This window comes from Oryzias latipes, chromosome 17 (assembly GCF_053564925.1).
Source record: "Oryzias latipes strain Hd-rR chromosome 17, Olatipes_Hd-rR_3.1".
Lineage (NCBI taxonomy): Eukaryota > Metazoa > Chordata > Actinopteri > Beloniformes > Adrianichthyidae > Oryzias > Oryzias latipes.
The window spans coordinates 11,676,398-11,695,908 of NC_136253.1; the positions used below are offsets into that span (position 1 = coordinate 11,676,398).

The 19,511-nt window shown below is 42.4% G+C and overlaps 1 protein-coding gene across 1 annotated transcript; it reads left to right on the forward strand.

Annotated features, from left to right (window-relative positions):
• The first annotated feature begins 972 nt into the window (after positions 1–972).
• LOC105353565 (tripartite motif-containing protein 16-like) lies at positions 973–3,244 on the forward strand. The gene has a single exon (XM_023965195.2). It carries the CDS (start codon positions 1,027–1,029, stop codon positions 2,689–2,691), a length of 1,665 nt encoding a protein of 554 aa, XP_023820963.1. The 5' UTR covers positions 973–1,026; the 3' UTR covers positions 2,692–3,244.
• Positions 3,245–19,511: the final 16,267 nt, after the last annotated feature.

A 19,511-nucleotide genomic window follows, 5' to 3' on the forward strand; every position in this document is an offset into this window, starting at 1 on the left:
GGAGGGCAAAGTTCTGTCTAAAAGGGTAAAGGGCTTTAAGATCCGACTCTTTAAAAACATTTTTTACCTTAAAATATTTGAAGGTTTTCCTAAAAGTGGAATCCAGCTGCTTAGGTGGGCTCTTTCTGTTATCTGCTGTTTAATAAAAATAGCAAGACCCTCTTTTATTGATTTGTACTTTTTGCTTTGCTGTAAACATATTTTTCAAGTTTAAACAATACAAATGTTAAACCTTTAGTTTGTGTTCAGTGTCAGATGTTAATCGGATTATCATAATGCATGAGGTTCTACAAGAAAATATTGGCTTTTACATAATAATCTGCAATTGCAATTATATTATTCAATTTATATTGTATTTATTTTAAAGTTTTCTTACATTTTAATTAAATATTTTGTTAGTGTCAACCAAGTGTTTGTGTTGCTACAACATTTTGTTAATTTTTTGTTAAAATGATGGTAAATTGCCTAATAAAATCTTTTTTGTCTATGTAAAACTATTAGGTGTAGTAAAAAAGAAGCATTCATTAAAGTAGAACATTATTGTTTTATGTAAACCAAACTGATCTTTTTTTCCAGGGGTGCAGCTCCCTATCACAGACAGTCCTGAAATCTGATCCTGTAATCCTCCTGATGATAAAACATTTAAAAGTTCAAAGTCTTGAAGGGAAACAAGCTGTGAGGAAACCTTCACTGCAGAAAGAACTGCAGCTTCTTCAACTGGAACTCTGAAGAAAAATGACTAAAACTGTTCCATGTTCTACTGTTCCATCTGTCTGGATCTGATGAAGGAGAAAACATTTGATGTCTTCTTTTTCTCTTTCTGAAAAGTTTAACAGCCACCTTCTATAAAGTTCTCCTCTTCCTGATCTGCAGCTCCTCCTTTGTCATGATGGGCGTAACTGTTAGAAAAAGAAAGGAAGAAGCTGATTGGCTGAACTCACAGTGAAAACACCTGATGGGAGGATCAGAGTCATGCTGATTTTTGAGGAAGTGTAACTCTCTCAGTCTTTGTGTCTGAGAGGAGAAATGGCGCAGAAAGGAGTTGATCTGGATAAAGAAACCTTCTCCTGTTCCATCTGTCTGGATCTGCTGAAGGATCCGGTGACTATTCCCTGTGGACACAGCTACTGCATGAAGTGTATTCAAGGATTCTGGGATGAAGAGGAGAAAATCCACAGCTGTCCTCAGTGCAGGAAGACCTTCATACCGAGGCCTGTTCTGGTGAAAAACTTTATGTTTGCTGCTTTAGTGGATCAGCTGAAGAAGACTGGACTCCAAGCTGCTCCTGCTGATCTCTGCTATGCTGGACCTGAAGATGTGGTCTGTGATGTCTGCACTGGAAGAAAACAAAAAGCCATCAAGTCCTGTTTGATCTGTCTGGCCTCTTACTGTGACAAACACCTTCAGCCTCATTTGGATGCAGCTGCATTCAAGAAACACAAGCTGGTGGAACCCTCCAAGAACCTGCAGGAGAACATCTGCTCCCGTCATGATGAGGTGATGAAGATGTTCTGTCGCACTGATCAGAAGTGTATCTGTTATCTCTGCTCTGTGGATGAACATAGAGGCCACGACACAGTCTCAGCTGCAGCAGAAAGGACTGAGAGGCAGAGAGAGCTGGAGGAGAGTCAACAACAAATCCAGCAGAGAATCCAGGACAGAGAGAAGGAGGTGAAGCTGCTTCAACAGGAGGTGGAGGCCATCAATCACTCTGCTGATCAAACAGTGAAGGACAGTGAGAAGATCTTCACTCAGATGATCCGTCTCATCCAGAAAAGAAGCTGTGATGTGAAGCAGCAGATCAGATCCCAGCAGCAAACTAAAGTGAGTCGAGTCAAAGATCTTCAGGAGGAGCTGGAGCAGGAGATCACTGAGCTGAAGAGGAGAGACGCTGAGCTGAAGCAGCTCTCACTCACAGAGGATCACAGCCAGTTTCTGCTCAACTACCCCTCACTGCCACCACTCAGTGAGTCCACACACTCATCCAGCATCAATGTCCGTCCTCTGAGATACTTTGAGGATGTGACAGCAGCTGTGTCAGAGCTCAGAGACAAACTGCAGGACATTCTGAGAGAGGAATGGACAAACATCTCACTGACAGTCACTCATGTGGATGTTTTACTGTCAGAACCAGAACCAAAGAGCAGAGCTGACTTCTTCAAATATTCATGTCAAATCACACTGGATCCAAACACAGCACACAGAGAACTGTTACTGTCAGAGGAGAACAGAAAGGTGACAGTGATGGAAAAACCTCAGTCTGATTCTGATCATCCAGACAGATTTACTGATTGGTTTCATGTTCTGAGTAGAGAGAGTCTGACTGGACGTTGTTACTGGGAGGTGGAGTGGAGAGGAACAGGTGTTAGTGTAGCAGTCGCATACAAGAACATCAGCAGATCTGGAGATGAAAGTGGATTTGGTTTAAATGACAAATCTTGGTCATTAGTTTGTTCTCCAAACAGTTTCTCATTTTACCATAACAGAATAGCAACCTCCATCTCAGCTCCTGTTTCCTCCAGAGTAGGAGTGTACCTGGATCACAGAGCAGGTGTTCTGTCCTTCTACAGCGTCTCTAAAAGCATGACTCTCCTCCACAGAGTCCAGACCACATTCACTCAGACGCTCCATGCTGGAATGAGGTTGTATGGTGATTTTGGAGACACAGCAGAGTTCTGTAAACTCAAATAGTTCCTGAAAGTAATGAAATGTTTGTTTTTGGTGATTTCTCTGCTTTGGATCATTTTGAACTAAACGTTTTAACTGTTAATATTCTGTGGAGTAATGTTTGTAGTCAGAAATAAAGAGAGAAATGAAAAATCTCTAGAATGTGGATTTCAGACATTTTTGAACAAGAATCTCAAACTTTTTGGAGTAAAATCTGTTTTCTTGTTGTTTCTTTGAACTTTGGGATTTGAGTGTTTGAATTCAAATTTCACACAAATGTTTTGTTCATGTTTTTGTGTTGTTGTCATGTGAACTGAAGGAAAATGCAACACAAATGGAATCAGTGACGTCACAATCATAGACTTTCTGCGTTTGTTCTACACAGAAATGACAAGAGAAGAAACTGAAGGACGATATTGTGTTTGTAGAAAGAAGAACATTTACAACTTTGTTTTCTTTCTTTTTGCTTCATTTGACAATTTTGGATTGAAGATTTGTGTTTTCATTTCTTTGTTCTTCAGAGAAAAGTTGTTTCTGATCACTTGACAATAAAAACATCCTGATTCTTTTGTCTTCATTCCAGAGTTTGTGTGAAATCTGATGAAGAAAAATGGGAATAATATGAGGGAAGAACTGAGGCAGTTTTCCTGGAACTCCAGAAATGACAGAGTTCATGTTTACAGCAGAAACATCTCTGTCAGTCAGTCTGTGTTCTTTGGACCTTCTGCAGCAAAACAGCTTCATTCCAGTCAAATGAGAAGTTTTCCTCAAGATTTGATCCAAACATTTTTCTACTTCAATGATTCAAAAGCTGAAAACACCAAAGGTCTGGTTTTCAGTGGAATCAGCTGCTCAGACAGAACACTGAACTGGACTGAAGCTGAAAGACAATCTTTATATTCTGATCACTTTCATAAATATTCATCTCTGTCTCTTAACTTTCCATAAATGACATAAATCTCTCAGTCCATCCAGATTTTAAAGGATGATGAAGGTCACATGTCAGGATCAACTTGTCACGTTGCAAAAATCCAGTCATGAATATCTGTTTTTTCTGGATCAGCTACAAAAATGTCAATGAAGAGAGTTTTCTAAAAGCTGACATTCTCCAAACAGCAGCATCTGTCTTTCATGCAGCATGTTTGCACACATTCTGTCATGGTGGCCTGACAGTCTCTCTCCCCCTCCCCCGCTGATTCTGCCTTGGATCAAGACCAGCTGTTTCCACTTACCCCTTCATTACTGCTGCCTTCTTAAGGAGCTCATGGATCTTCAGCCGACGCCAGATCGTTGTTCCTCCAACGGTGCTTAGTCTGGCCAAGTCACGCTCCTGTATGTTATCATGCTCCATGTCACTAATTATTCCTCTCGCTCTGCCTCAGGAAAATCCTGCTCTGGTACTCACCTGGTCGCGATCCTCTGGTCTCTCGTGCTTCGCTCCTGGACCCGCTCTGCAAGACTCCTCCAGCCAGCCGTCGCTCCTCACCCTGGGAAAAACGCCACCACTCACGTTCCGCCAAATTAAACCTCCCAAACTTACCTCTTAGTCTGAGTCTCCTTCCGGGTTTCAGCGTTTGGGTCACTCTGTTTTCATGCCTCATCATGACAGAACGATCTGGCCATACTCCTGACCCAGTTGACCCGGAGGGGTTCCACCACGCCGTGTCCTTACAAGGAGATCTACTTAAACAGCAAGCGGAGGCCATCACTCTCATGTCCTCGGCACAGTGGGATCTTTTCCGTCGCCTCGATAGCATCACGCAAATACTCAGTGCTACTCCCAGCCAACATGCTAATCCCGCTAACACTGCTCATGTTCCTGTTTCCGGCAACTACCTCACTTCCTCTTCCGCCGAGATCCCGGAAAATGTCCGTCTCCAGCCGGAACCTTTTTTCGGTGACGTTGAAACCTGCGGAGGGTTCCTGCTTCAATGCCAATTAATTTTCCAACAGGCCCCCAGGTATTATCAAGCCGATCACAGTCGCATATCTTTGATTGTAAATTCTCTCCGCAGCAGGGCTCTCCAGTGGGCTCAGGCGTTTCTGGCCGCCCATCCTATCACACAGCTTCCATACGATCGCTTCATTGGAGAATTCAGATTGGTGTTCGACCAGCCCAGAAAGCAGGAAGAAGCCACCCGGCGGTTACTGAGTCTCAAACAAGGTAACCGCCCGGTAAGTGATCATCTAGTCGACTTCCGCATCTTAGCAGTCGAAGCTGGTTGGCCGGATCCCGCTCTTAAAGGCATCTTCTATCAGTCATTGAATGATCGGATAAAGGACCACCTATGTTCTCAGCCTGAAGCTGACACCTTTGAAGACCTGGTCACGGCTGCCCTGAGGTCCGACGCCCGTTTACGTGAACGCCACATCGAACAACAGCGTAAGCCTCCGTCGCCCCCGGCTAATCTCGTTACCCCTGTTATGTTGGACCCTCTTCCCAACCATAAAACATCTTCCAACCAACATAACAAACCCATGCAAATCGGTCATGCTAAGCTTCCTTCTGTTGAAAGACAGAGACGACGGGAGGAAGGTCTATGCTTTTACTGTGGCCAGCCGGGCCATCAAGTCTCGAAATGCGAATCTCGTTTTAACTCTCGAAAACCCCCGTTAGAAGTCAGACCACAGGAGGAAAGTTCTGAACTCACCTCATGTGCTAAGTTTCTGTTTGTTCCGGTCAGAATTAGTAATCAAAACCAAGTTATTGAGCTCCAAGCCCTTGTAGATTCCGGAGCTGAACATAGTTTAATCGACCAACGCCTCGTTCAGGATCTCTCGCTGCCGGTGGTTTCTCTTTCCACCCCTATTAATGCTGCTGGTTTGGGAGGAAAACAACTCACGCGCATAACAAATCGCACCAATACCGTTCTCATTTTGACCTCCGGTAATCACCGTGAATACCACCAGTTTTTTATAACCCAGTGTCCTCAAACACCTATAATCTTTGGTTTTTCTTGGCTCCAAGCTCATAATCCTCTCATTGACTGGAGCGCGCCTCGTGTCGTTAACTGGAGCACGTATTGCATGGCTAACTGTTTACACTCCGCAATGCCTGCTACCAAGTTGCCTGATCCTGCTCTCGTTAAAGATATTGACCTCACTAATGTGCCTGCCTGTTACCATGATCTTCGCTCCGTTTTTTTCTAAATCTAAAGCTAGTGCCCTGCCACCTTATCGCCCATACGACTGCTCCATTGAACTGTTAAATGGAGCCCCACTTCCCAATGGGAAGCTCTATAATCTCTCTGGACCCGAAAAGAGCGCCATGGAAAATTATATACAAGAAGCCCTCTCTTTGGGTCATATCCGTCCTTCCTCTTCTCCAGTAGGCGCCGGTTTTTTCTTCGTGGAGAAGAAGGATAAGTCTCTTAGACCATGCATTGATTTCCGTGAGCTCAACCAAATTACTGTCAAAGACAAATATTCTCTTCCACTACTCGATTCCGTTTTTGACTCGGTTCAACAGGCTAAAATCTTCTCTAAACTCGACCTGCGCAATGCCTATCACTTAGTGCGTATGCGTGAAGGGGACGAGTGGAAAACTGCGTTTAACACCCCGCTAGGGCATTAAGAATACCTAGTGATGCAGTTTGGTCTAACCAATGCCCCTGCTATATTTCAACGTTTAGTAAACGCCGTCTTGAGAGATTTCCTCAATCGATTCGTTTTTGTTTACTTAGACGACATTTTAGTCTACTCCACTGATCCCCCACAGCATGAGCATCATGTCCGCCTTGTCCTCGAGAGGCTCCTCGAAAACCAGCTCTATGTCAAAGCCGAGAAATGTGAATTTCATGTTACCTCCATCCCATTTCTGGGCTACATCATAGAGGCTGGCAATATCCGCCCTGATCCAGCTAAAATTGAGGCAGTAACCCTGTGGGAAGTTCCCCCTACCCGGAAGAAGCTTCAGTAATTCCTAGGATTCGCCAACTTCTACCGCCGGTTTATCCGTTATTACAGCAGCATTGCTGCCCCACTCACCCAACTCACCTCCATCAACAGAGTCTACTCCTGGAACCCGGAGGCTGATGCTGCATTTAAAAACTCAAGTCACTCTTTGTATCTGCTCCCATTCTCATTCAACCTGACATAACTAAACAGTTTATAGTGGAAGTAGACGCCTCTGACTCCGGTGTGGGAGCAGTTTTGTCACAGCGCGAAGAAAAAACAGGAAAACTCAAACCATGCGCCTATTTTTCCCGGAAGTTAAGTCCAGCAGAAAGAAACTACGATGTTGGGAACCGTGAGCTCTTGGCCATCAAGCTAGCTCTAGAAGAATGGCGTCACTGGCTGGAGGGAGCGGAACAACCTTTTCTCGTATTAACCGACCATAAGAACCTTGCCTATCTCCGTAGCGCTAAACGTCTCAATTCCCGTCAGGCCCGCTGGTGTTTGTTTTTCGACCGCTTCCACTTCACCATCACTTATCGTCCCGGCAGTCGTAACATCAAACCGGATGCTCTATCTCGAAAATGTAACACCTCGGACTCTAACTCTGACTCTCCTATCCTTCCCCCTTCATGTTTTATCGGCAACCTCACCTGGGAAGTCGAAAGCAAGGTTCTGCAAGCTCAAGGCAACACTCCTGAAGGCGTCACCTGTCCCCCTGGAACCCTGTTTGTCCCGGATTCGTTAAGATCTGAAGTGCTCACGTGGGGACACACTTCCCGCATCACCTGCCATGGAGGGGTCTATCATACCACCAGACTACTCAAACGACGTTTTTTTTGGCCCACCATGGAGCGCGATGTCAGGGAGTATATTGCGGCCTGTACCACTTGTGCTCGCTCTAAAACGTCCAATAGACCACCCTCTGGACAACTATTGCCACTACCCACACCCAGCCGTCCTTGGTCCCACATTGCGGTTGACTTTGTCACCGGACTCCCACCTTCGCAAGGCCATACAGTTATCCTGACAGTTATAGATCGTTTTTCTAAATCTGCTCAGTTTATTCCTCTGCCTCAGCTCCCTTCTGCCTCGGAAACAGCTGACGTCCTCGTCAACCATGTCTTCCGCCATCATGGAATCCCCTGTGACATTGTGTCAGACAGGGGTCCACAATTCACGTCACAGGTTTGGAGGGCTTTCTGTTCCGCCCTAGGTGCCACCGCCAGCCTTACGTCAGGTTACCACCCCCAGTCCAACAGCCAGGCAGAACGGGCGAACCAAGAACTGGAGGCGGCTCTCAGGTGTCTGGCGGCCCAGAATCAAGAGGATTGGTCTAAGTTCCTGGTGTGGGTGGAATATGCCCACAACAGCCATCCCTCCACGGCTACTGGCATATCTCCCTTTGAGGCCTCCTTGGGTTACTCACCCCCTTTGTTTCCTTCCCAGGAATTGGATCTGGCAGTTCCCTCCGTCCAGCTCCACCTCCAACGGTGTCGTGACATCTGGCTGCAGACCAGGGCTGCTCTCCTTCGCACTAAGGAGAGCAACTGCCAGATAGCCAACCGCCACAGGGGGGTGAGTCCCAATTACCAGCCTGGCCAGAAGGTTTGGTTGTCTGCCCGTAATATTCCCATTCAGGCCTCGTCGCGCAAGTTGGCCCCCAAGTTCATCGGACCCTACACCATAGAACGGGTCATCAATCCCACTTGTGTCAGGCTCCGCCTCCCGGCCGCCCTCAAGATTCATCCTACGTTCCACGTCTCCCAGGTCAAGCCAGTCACCGAGAGCTTGCTGTGCCCGCCGTCCACTTCCCCGCCACCCGCCCGTACCATCGACGGCGCCCCCGCATTCACGGTCAGCAAGATCCTGGATGTCCGGCGCCGTGGTCGTGGTGTGCAGTTCCTGGTGGATTGGGAGGGGTATGGTCCATAGGAACGTTCTTGGATCTCCCGTGCCCTGATTCTGGACCATAGCCTGATCGACGACTTTTACCGTGACAACCCTGATCGCCGTCTTGGACCGCCGGGTGGCGGTCGTTGGGGGGGGGGGGTACTGTCATGGTGGCCTGACAGTCTCTCTCCCACTCCCCCGCTGATTCTGCCTTGGATCAAGACCAGCTGTTTCCACTTACCCCTTCATTACTGCTGCCTTCTTAAGGAGCTCATGGATCTTCAGCCGACGCCAGATCGTTGTTCCTCCAACGGTGCTTAGTCTGGCCAAGTCACGCTCCTGTATGTTATCATGCTCCATGTCACTAATTATTCCTTTCGCTCTGCCTCAGGAAAATCCTGCTCTGGTACTCACCTGGTCGCGATCCTCTGGTCTCTCGTGCTTCGCTCCTGGACCCGCTCTGCAAGACTCCTCCAGTCAGCCGTCGCTCCTCACCCTGGGAAAAACGCCACCACTCACGTTCCGCCAAATTAAACCTCCCAAACTTACCTCTTAGTCTGAGTCTCCTTCCGGGTTTCAGCGTTTGGGTCACTCTGTTTTCATGCCTCATCATGACACATTCATCTGTCATTGAAGAGGCCTGCAGGCTTGACCTGGTGAACTGACCTGGCTTCAGTTCATTTGTTTTGTGCAAAATATCCAACCAATAATTAGCACAAAACATCACAACGGCCCATTAATTCAAACAGAACGTCTTCGTTACAGTTTTATTGGCAGCAATTTAAAAGGAAAAATAGTCAGAAATTTTAGAATGAAATGATCTTTTATTACATTTGTTCTCTTTCATCAGAAAATTGCCAAATGTACAAGTCACTTACTCAAAAAACATGAATTTCATCAGAAGGGGACTTTAACCCTTGTGCTATCCTAGGCACATTAACATTGGGAGTTGGGTCATCTAGACCTACCAGACAGTGCGCTGAACCTTTTTTCTTCAATGTTTTGTGATCTTCACTGGTGTCCATGGATTACATGAAATCTTTCCACCTTTGTCATGGAAGAAAAACACGTCAATGTAAGGGTGAGGTCATAGGACACCACAAGGGTTAAAGGAAATTGTTAACATTGTCTGAACATTTAACGTTTAAGTGGAAAAAAAGTTTCAGACGGTGGAGGATGCTTACGGTATAAATTGATTATTTTCCATTTTAACTTGATACAAAATATAAACAAAATATCGCAAATTAATTTTTCCCTATTGGGATCTTCATAACTGTTAAACATTCTTGATAATATCTTCATTAAAATATTGTAAAAAATAATGACAACCTTCTGTCAAATTCATTGTTTTCATGACGCGCTCCATGACTAACTCGGATTGCTGTGAACATTTAACTTAAACTATTTTTATGCCCCTCCTCAAACTGCAGCCATATTCTGCTGCCCTTTATAGCAATAGCATGTCATTATCTGTAGATCATGATCTGTAGATCATCGTGATGCAGAGTTCTACAGATTGTTTATTTGTAATACTAAGCTGAAAATTTTTAGCATATATTCAAGTAAGAATAAAATGAATATCGGATCTCGAACCAGGACACTACATCCAATTCTGATTGAGTCTAAAACTGTCTTATTTCTCATAGTCTAAATCATGGTTCTGCAACCCTTAACGCAAGAAGAGCCATCTAGTCAAGTTTATTTCAGACCAAAACCCAGTGAGAGTCCCATATCACCTTTTAGAAAAATACCTTTTATTTATATTTTGTGGCTATTAAGCTTTTTTGTTTAAATAAACTGTAGCTTTTAAATATTTATTCTAAATGAATTATAACAATGTTTTTATATGTAATCATTATAAAAGGCCTTTATCATGCAGTTACTTTATTTTGCTTTAAGGAGTATTATAATGTTCATTCCCCACGAAAAGAGACCCCAAAGTGGTATTTTGATCTGTTCACACATTTCTGACTATTCCTCCAAAAACCCAGACTCTGAGCACCAACCCCTCCTAATCCATGGAAACGAGCAGGTTCTCACATTGTGACGTTAATTTATTTTTGACAGTGAAGAACAGCCCCTTCCCGGAAGAGTCTGCACTGCCAGCACTGCTCCCAGGCTAACACACACACGCCTAATTTCTCCACACACCTAGCGGTGATCGTCAAAAACGTGTTCCTTTTATTTACAATAGGCAGATCCATCCTTGCAAAAGTTTAGATGTTTGTTTTCGAGGGCTAAACGTTCTAGGTTCATGAAATGAACTAATATTTAATACAAACTCTGGTTATTTATGTGCCAAAGGTTGTTGTTTACTATTATATTATCACATACAAGGTTATTGCTTACTATAAAAGGATTAAGAATCAAGAATCATGGTAAAGGACCTTTAACTTACAGCAACAAATTCAAGTCCTTCTCAAAATAAAATACACTGTATCAGATAATCCTGTGACAGTAGATTTACCTGCAGTTATACTTTTAGGAACTTTGCCTTCAAACAGGAACTTGACCTTGTTGTGCAGCAGAAGATACAAATGTTTCCTTTAAAATTATCATTTAATGACAAACAGCTTAGACAATAAATGAAACCTTTAACCCTCATTTTGCTCATTTATGACCTCTACATTTTGGAGTGCTGAAGCACACAAGGCCTTTTCACTTAGTGCAATGTCAGCAGTGGTTTAAAAAAGTATTTTACTAATATAAGATCTCCTCAGTTTAAAAATCTATAGATGTATGCCCCAAAAATGCTGTATTTATTCATATTGTTAATATAGATAAAAGAACCCCACGTGACTCCAGACCCTCAAGCTGCAGAACCCTGATCTAAACCTAAACACTTCATGGTCTCAGTTATTTCTCTGCAGTTCTTTTGTTTTTCTTCATTAGTTCCTTTGAAGAAAAAGGAAGCTACACTTTCATTGGTTTACTCAGACTGGAAGTCTGGATCGTTCCACGTCTGCTTTGGAAATTCAGTGAGAGTTCACTTTCCTGCTGCAGAAGCTGCTTTTCTAAAATTAGATGCTGCAACTGTCAGGATCTCTTTGTTCTCTGAAATGTCAGCTCCGGCTGGACTGACTGCTGCCGACTTAATTTAATAAGTTTCAATTGAATTCCCAGCAAAAAACCAAAGGCAGCAGGATCCTGACATGAAGAGTGAGGAGAAAATCCAGAGTGGACGGCTGCAACCATCCAGACGTATGGACCAAACTTCCTGAGTTAATCTCAAAGTTAATCAAATGCATCCATACGGAGGGTTGATCTTTAAAAAGGGGTTGTTGGGTGCCTGTAGAGAGGGGTTTCAGCATCTTAAGGCCCCCTAAGGCTTAAGGCAGTCAGGGTGGGGCAAATTTGTACAAGAAAGGCAGGTGGCCCACACGAAATGTCAAGTTTGTAAAGACACCACACGACAGCATCACCCGTATATCATAAGTGCGTGTAACTTTCATTGCCCTTGCAAATACTTCATGATACACTTACCACACACATGACAATGGTAGGTTCCATTTTCATGACATCCCTTGAGGGGGCTGTACGAACCTCAAGGGAACTGCAAGACACACCTGTGCTCTACCTTAAGATGCAGCCGCTCCTCTCTACGACCCTCCATGGACACCGAATGGGTCAACCTCCGTACGAGTCACTAGGTACGGGTGGGTGCATGTGACTCAGGGCTAATTTACACATGTCTGTCTGCTGTGCGTCTTTGCTGCGTTGACACAAAAAAATAGAACGTTCATTAGTCAATCAGAATCTCTACGTCATCACATCTGTCTCTCTGCAACACAACGCAAGCTTTACACAGGAGTTGTATTTCCAGTCCATTCGCATGGCAATGTCACAGCTAAAGGTAGTTTCAAAATTACACAATAAAATAAAACTTTAAAACATTTTATTTGTTTAAGGTAATAACAGACGTTAACAGTGCGGGTAACACCGTCTAGTTTAATCTTGGAAGTATAAAAACACAACATTATTTGTGATGGGATAGGCTCAAGCAACCCCATTAAACCAAAAGGAAGTCAGAAGATGGAAACACTGTATTCTTTAGAAAAACAAATGCTGCAATATGGAAGTTATGGTTGTCAGAAGTCAGAGCTCTGTCTCTCCCTCTGGTCACCAGCGGGAATCATCTCCAGAGTTCTAACTACACTACATCTCCCAGCAACCCCAGTGCACACCTCCTGGATGCAGCACACCTGACTCATTTTGCCTAATCAATCACAGTCTATTTAAGCACTGCACTGAGTTGAGCTCAGTGATAAGAATTGTTTGTGGCACTAAGCTTTTTTTTTTTTTTTTTTTTTTTTTTTTTTTTTTTTTTTTTTTACACAGCGTTCTATCTGAACCTGATCTTCTGTTTTCTGAGCCTGACTCTGTTTGCCTGCCCCCTGCCCCAACTCTCGCCTGGATCCTGACCCTTGTCTCTTCTCTGAAGCTCTCATGCCTGTTTTCGACTCCTCCCTGCCTACCCCTGATTTAGCTTTGTGGACTTTTCACTGAGCTAATAAACCTGCTGCATTTGGATCCAGCTGACTTCCTGTTCTTGTGACAATGGTGTACACAACCTCTGACAAAAAAAGATCATAATTCGGTAAGCTGTAGACTCTAAACCAGTTTATATCCACCCCCGCCCTTGGCGGCTGTTAAAAATGACTGATGAGCAGTTCTTTGTGACGACAACAACAGTGACAACAATCTGCTGAAGGCCATCAGAGCAGAAACATTAGAAACATCTGACAGATGCTCCTCCCATGGGTCACCTCTGTAGCTAACCTGCTGACCTGAAGTCTTAACCTGTTTCTCTAAAGTCTACCAACATCATTTTCTGGAGTTTAACCACATTGTTTAAAAATCCTCTGTACTTTGTTACTCACATGGTAAAGTGAAACCATTATAGGTGACGAATATAACAAAATAATTTGTCTGCCGTCGTCTGCATTCATGATCATGACTATAAATTTTAAAACATTGGGCGGCTCTAGCTTATCTTGAAGTTCCTGCTTATGTCTCCCCATCATGCAGTGGCAGTTGTATGTGTGAACGTAACAGGTGGCACAGATTCAACAAAACATATCTCAGAGAGTTTGGTCCAATGAGATATACAGGCTAGAGTCGCTTCCCCTGCTTGTTGGGCACCATATTGGATATGTTGGGATGCCTGTTTACTGCTGCTACAATTAGACAAACAGAGCCAGAAAAAAAACAAGGACGTGACTTTTCATAAGTAAATGATTCCCATCAGCTAAGAAAATAAAACTTATAGAAAACACTTTAGGAAGATCTGAGTGAGTTTTCTCTCAATAGTAAACATTTTGGCTGATCTTGTAGCCCATTCAAAGTTCTTGATAGCCATAGACTTTACACTATTTCCACGTTTTCTGGCTGAATAACCAATCTTTTTTTGTTTTACGGAGAATGACTCTTAGTATTTGTATGTGTGTTTGACCTCAGATAAGACCAGACCATTGTGACCAATGGAGATTTGGTTCAGGGGCGTTGTGCGGCATATAAGGAGAACAGGTGTGTGTGTGGGTGTAACACTTGGCTGTTTCTGGTTTAGGGGTGTGTTGTGCGGTTGCTGTTTATGGTATGTGTTTGTTTTCACATTCTTATATATTGTGTTTAATGTTTCACCTCTTTCTTAATACATTTGTGTATGTTACATTATTGTATGTCAACTTCTTTTGGTTGCAGTGCCGCTGCTTTGCTCTGGCAATGTAAAAATCAAAGGGCTTGAAGCCTTTTTCATTGTCTTCGCTCTCGTTTGTGCCATCATGACACGCACCTGTGGAGGTATGGCTGCGATATTACTAATCGGAGGAAAAGAAACTTAACAGGATTCCTTCAACCGCGGTGAGCAAAGTGGAAGAGGACGGCACTGACTTTTCATTTGGCAGGCGGACAGGGACATGTGGCGTACGGAAAACTGCGTCCCCGGTGTCGCGCAGGTGCTTGAGTCCTTCTGATAGAGGGTGGGTGGCAGTGTGGGGCAAATGCATTTACCGGTAACTGCATTTATGGGTTATTTTCTGTAATGAGTGACATGGAATGTGAACGTTCAGCTGTGAAGGACAATAAAGCTTCATGAAGTGAAAGCTGAGGATGTGGATGAAACAGGGCTGCTCCATAACAATGGCTCCTCCTTTGATCAGACCCACCAGCCACCCTAATGAGGCAGCAATGAGTGGACGAGCGTCTCCCATGGATACGAGGGGCTGTAAATTAGTAAAATGAGCACCTGGGGTGGGGTGGGGGGAATTCTAATTCTTCCATTTGGCCCTCCCATCCGGCTAAATCAAGTCTCGTTTGACTAACAGAAGTTCAGACGGGAAAATGTCTTCTGGAAAGAAGTAGATTCATCTCGCAATTAATTGCACAAAACAGATAGCCTTGGTAGGTTTTTTTTTCCTCGCTGTGACGACTGAGCCTCTGTCCCTGATCTGCTCTCTGAAACATCACAGACGCATACATCATACCGGCAGTTATCTGTGATTAAGCAGAGACGAGCGCGCAGCTGTGGAGCAGATAAAGAACTACTTTCATTGGGTGAATCCACGCGCTGTAACCTGCAATTTGCTGCAGTTTGGAGTGAATGGAAACACAGAGAAAGTGATGCAATGAAGTATTACTTCATGGTCAGAGCTGTTGGTTGTTAACAGGAGTATCCAGCCTGGCAGGAAGTTCATGGGTAATGGCTGACACAACCCTCTCCATCTCTCTTGATGTAAAAAGAACAAATTATCAGTGAATTCTGGTTAAAGGGTTACATTTTCTGAACAAGTCGAAAAATTTGTTCCCAAACAGGAATTTTTATGTATTTCATTCACAATAAAATGTGTTTTTGATGTTTTTAACATGTTCTTGTGGCATTTTTCTGATGAGGGAGGTCATTTATTACAAAGATTAAGCTTAAAATTGCATTTCTGATTATTTCTATATTTTAATCATTGTGAATCATGCTCAGATGAGAAAATGTTGTTAAAAAATGATTGTATTTGTGGAGTAAAAAGACAGTGTGCTCAGTCACAAGCTCTGCTCCATTCTGATGCATGCACTTGTAGACGACTAGATTCTTATGTGCGTCTTCGATTTCCTCGTCTGAGCTGGATTCTGGCTCAAACCTGTACGACTGGAAAGTTCTACTATTGGGCTGTAAGTTGGCGGAAGAACATGTAAACAGTAAGCTCTCAGTTACGGTTAATGGGGAGGGGAGGCAGGCTTTTGTGCTAACAGTACCGACAACAACTCTCAACTGAACTATTCCACCCTCAGAAAACGACCCATAGGTTTTTTTAATTTTGACTAAAAACATCCTAAAGGACCACTAGGAATGCTTAGAAAGTAGACCAAAATCAGGGGGTATTCCAGAAAGCAGGTTGTGCTAGCTCCCACGGTAAGTTTGAGGCAAAGGAAGTGGATAACTTCAGCTTTCGGCTCCAAAAATGGAGGTATGTTTCAGGGTATGTCAAGTTGCCATGGCAACTCATGCTCTGAACATAACCTGGTCTGGAGCAGGTTTAGTTGAAGGTTAGTTTGTTTTCAGAGAGGCGAAGCAGCAGGTGAAGGTGAAGCCGTGTCCATTTGAAGATGATTTAGTGGATGAAGAAGCTCAGATAATACTTTTTCCACCGTGAGAGGGTGATAAGACCACGTATGGATGTTTAAAAATAAACTTTTTTACTTTGATCTAACTTAATTATTTGCTTCAGTTGATATAAATCTTTTTTTTTAGTTAAGTCATCTTAAAAATAACACGTAATTATCAGACATTTATTTTACTTTCATTCAAATTCATTCAATTAAGTAGGTGCAACTTTGGTGCTGCTGTTAGGCACCGCAAGGGATTGTGGGATACCATTCACTTTGTCTGTCTGGACGGATTTGGGTTTAAGTGTGAGTTTTTGACCAAATGTGTTTAGTTGTTTAGCTGTTTTACTATGTTTTGCCGAGTTATTTTGTCCTACTATGGTTAAGTCTCTGCACCATGAGTGAGAGGGAGGGAGAGGATGATGATTTTATATAGCACATCTACCAGCCGGCAATGTAATGACAATAATGGAAAAATCTTGAATGAATTTATGCACTTTTTGCATATTGTTTCGTTCTTTTTATTTTTATACAATTGAGCATATCTGTCGGCTCAAACTTAGACAAATGAGAGTTCAAGAATTATCATAAATTAAGATGGAACAAAGATTAATTGAATTGGAGTAATATGACATTGTGAAGAATAGTTAGAAACTGCCTTTAACTTTTATTACACTAATGGTTTAAACTTAATTCACTGAGCATGTATTGTCATCTCAAAATTATATTACATTTGAAGAAAGCACAGCCAAACTATTGTTCTAACAGTTTCTTCCCATACTCCCTCTTTTCTGTTCATGTTTTCTGCTGAGCAGGCCTCAGACTTATCTTCACTTTAGCCTTGGAGGTTCTCTCCAGCAGTAACCTGTGGGCGTGTTTTTCACACGAGGCCCATCGGACCATCTTCTGAATATGCAAATGCAGGGTTTTTATACCAAAGCCCATCCCTGAGCTCGTTGGTTCGGACTTTGAATGTACCATGTTCATATGTCTGTCCCCTTCGTGTTTGTGCGAAGTAAAACCTCCACAAAAGATAAGTAACTGTCTCTGAGTCGTTATTCATTTATTTCTGTGTGCAAGAAACTGACGGGTACGAACCTAAAATTTAATACAGTCCTTTCTAGAAAATCCAGTTTCTTCACAGACATTTAGTTAAATAAATATTTAAATTTGAGTTGTATAAACAATTATTGAGTTTTATAGACGTAAGAAATTAGGTTGAATAAATTTAAATTAAATTTAACTCTTACTTGTTACCAATAGAAGTCATTCATTTAAGTAGGCAAAATTGGATAAGTTGTATATATATGTGCGTCTTAAGGAAAATGGAAATAAGATCAGAAACTCAAGCGTTTACTTTGCCCATTCTTTGCCTGCATTCTTTTGCGAATGCAGCCGTATTACTTTTTTGATGGGCGTATAATCTTCATAAGCTGTCATTAAAACCTCAGACTCCGTCTCACTGAAGTATACCACTCTCTTTTTTTCTCCACACGTTTCCATGGTGCCATCGGTGATCCATTGACAATGTCTTTATGTAATTGACGTGCACGTGCATTAACCCAGGGTTACCAAGTCGAGCGTAATTACGCCAACTCATATCCTGTCTTTTGGAACCGACATACCCAGAGTAAGCAAGTTCAGTCGGATTTCAGCCAGAGTTCAGGGTTAAATTCAGGGTAGTTTAAACATGCTTTGTGGAATACCCCCCTTATCTATTTCTAGAAAAGCGTTGTTTTGTTTCTTTTATGACAAATTTGGAAGCCTTTCGAAGTGGTCACTATGGCAACCATTTAAAGCTAATGTCAGTTAGCCTACAATTAAAATCATGAGTTAAATTATAAATATAACCAAACATATTCTTTAAATCAAGACATTAAAAAGATTAAACTGAAATGGAAATGCTTGTCTCAGAATATGATGTCATTCATTTTCCTCACTGTAAACTTTTAACTTTTTTTTGGGGGGGGGGTACTTTTGCTACATTTGTGTTTTTCTAATTTAAAGTTGTGAAACTGATTTTGATCAATCAAACTCGTTGCTGATTGCCTCTTTGAAAAAAAACATTCCAACCTGATGACCCCTAATGTTGATTTGGGAAGGACTTGAACAGGAGCTTTTATTTGACTGGAGTAGCAAGGTGTGAGGGTTGCCACGGCAACACTTCTCCAAAGTCACTGGCTGCAACAAACTCAATGTCTGGCTACTTCTATAGATTTCTGCTATTTACTGGTAGTGACTGGTTAATAACTCACATTAGCATATGATGGAACAACCACAGAAAATACCTTTATTGTGAGCGTCCTTTTCTGACCCTGACACAAACATTATAAAGATCCACAAGGTTGAGAAAATTAAAACACCCTTAACACACTGACTGTGCTGCTTCTGCACTTCTTTGACTTTTTACAACCTTTGAAAACCTTTACGTAAAAATTTGAGTCTAAAATTAGTGACAAATAAAGTCTCTCGAGTAAAGCTGTCAAAATTTTGATGTGCTCAAATTGTTTCAGAGGATTAGAGTTTCACACATTATAAGGGTATTAAGTTCACCCCTTTGTTGGACCAAAATAAACCGCTTCCCAGCTGGTTCCCACTTGTTGTTTTGATGCATCCTGAGGTAATTATGAAGGATATTCCTCCCCAAAAATAGAAGGTTATTGCGTTATTAAATGGGACTCTTTCATTTCTAGACTGGAACAGTCTGAGAATAGCCCAGTTTGCTCATGATGAAAGGATTTACAGGCTTTTAGGAGAATTGCTGCTGGTGGGGAGCAGGAAAAGCTCCGGTTTGCTCAAGCAGCCAGATCAGATGAACAAAGTCAGGTCGTCTATGGTGACAGATAGAATTTTTCATTTAAAGATTAAATAGTTTTAGGGATGCATTTTTAAAAGAATTTTCTCTGATTTCAAAGTTTTAGCTTCTGCCTCTTCATCTCTGTGCCAATAGAAATGTACCAGGAGTTTACTTAAATAAACTCCTGTTAGATTTTGCAACAAAAAATAAATAAATGTTTTCTGTCAAATTTTCTGGATATGAGAGCCAACATCTTCTCAAAGATAAAGTAAACTTCCATGACTTACTCAAAAACTCCATTATATGTAAGGATCATGATCATTTCTTTTCAGAAAATTAAAACATCGGATCTCTGGCCAAAGCATAGAGAGAACAGGAAGTGAACAAAGACAAAACGACAGAGATGTAGGGATTTGTGTTAAAAGGAATCTAATTTCCCTCTGGGAATCTTGTTTTCAAAACTTTGGTCTTTTCAAATCTTGTGCTGTTTTTACAGTATTTTTTTTACTCCTTAAAAACTGTGTACTAGGTATTTTCTGCTAAAAAGGTGTAACTAAATGTAACCCTTTAACCCTGGAGCTGTATAGCAACAGCAAGCTAACAAACATTGTTTTGGAATATCACAACCGTTGAACATAATTCCAATGAATTCTGATAAAAGCAGTTT

What these genes read in the sequence shown, in the direction of transcription:
- LOC105353565 (XM_023965195.2), top strand. Translation starts at nt 1,027, where the DNA reads ATGGCGCAGAAAGGAGTTGATCTGGATAAAGAAACCTTCTCCTGTTCC.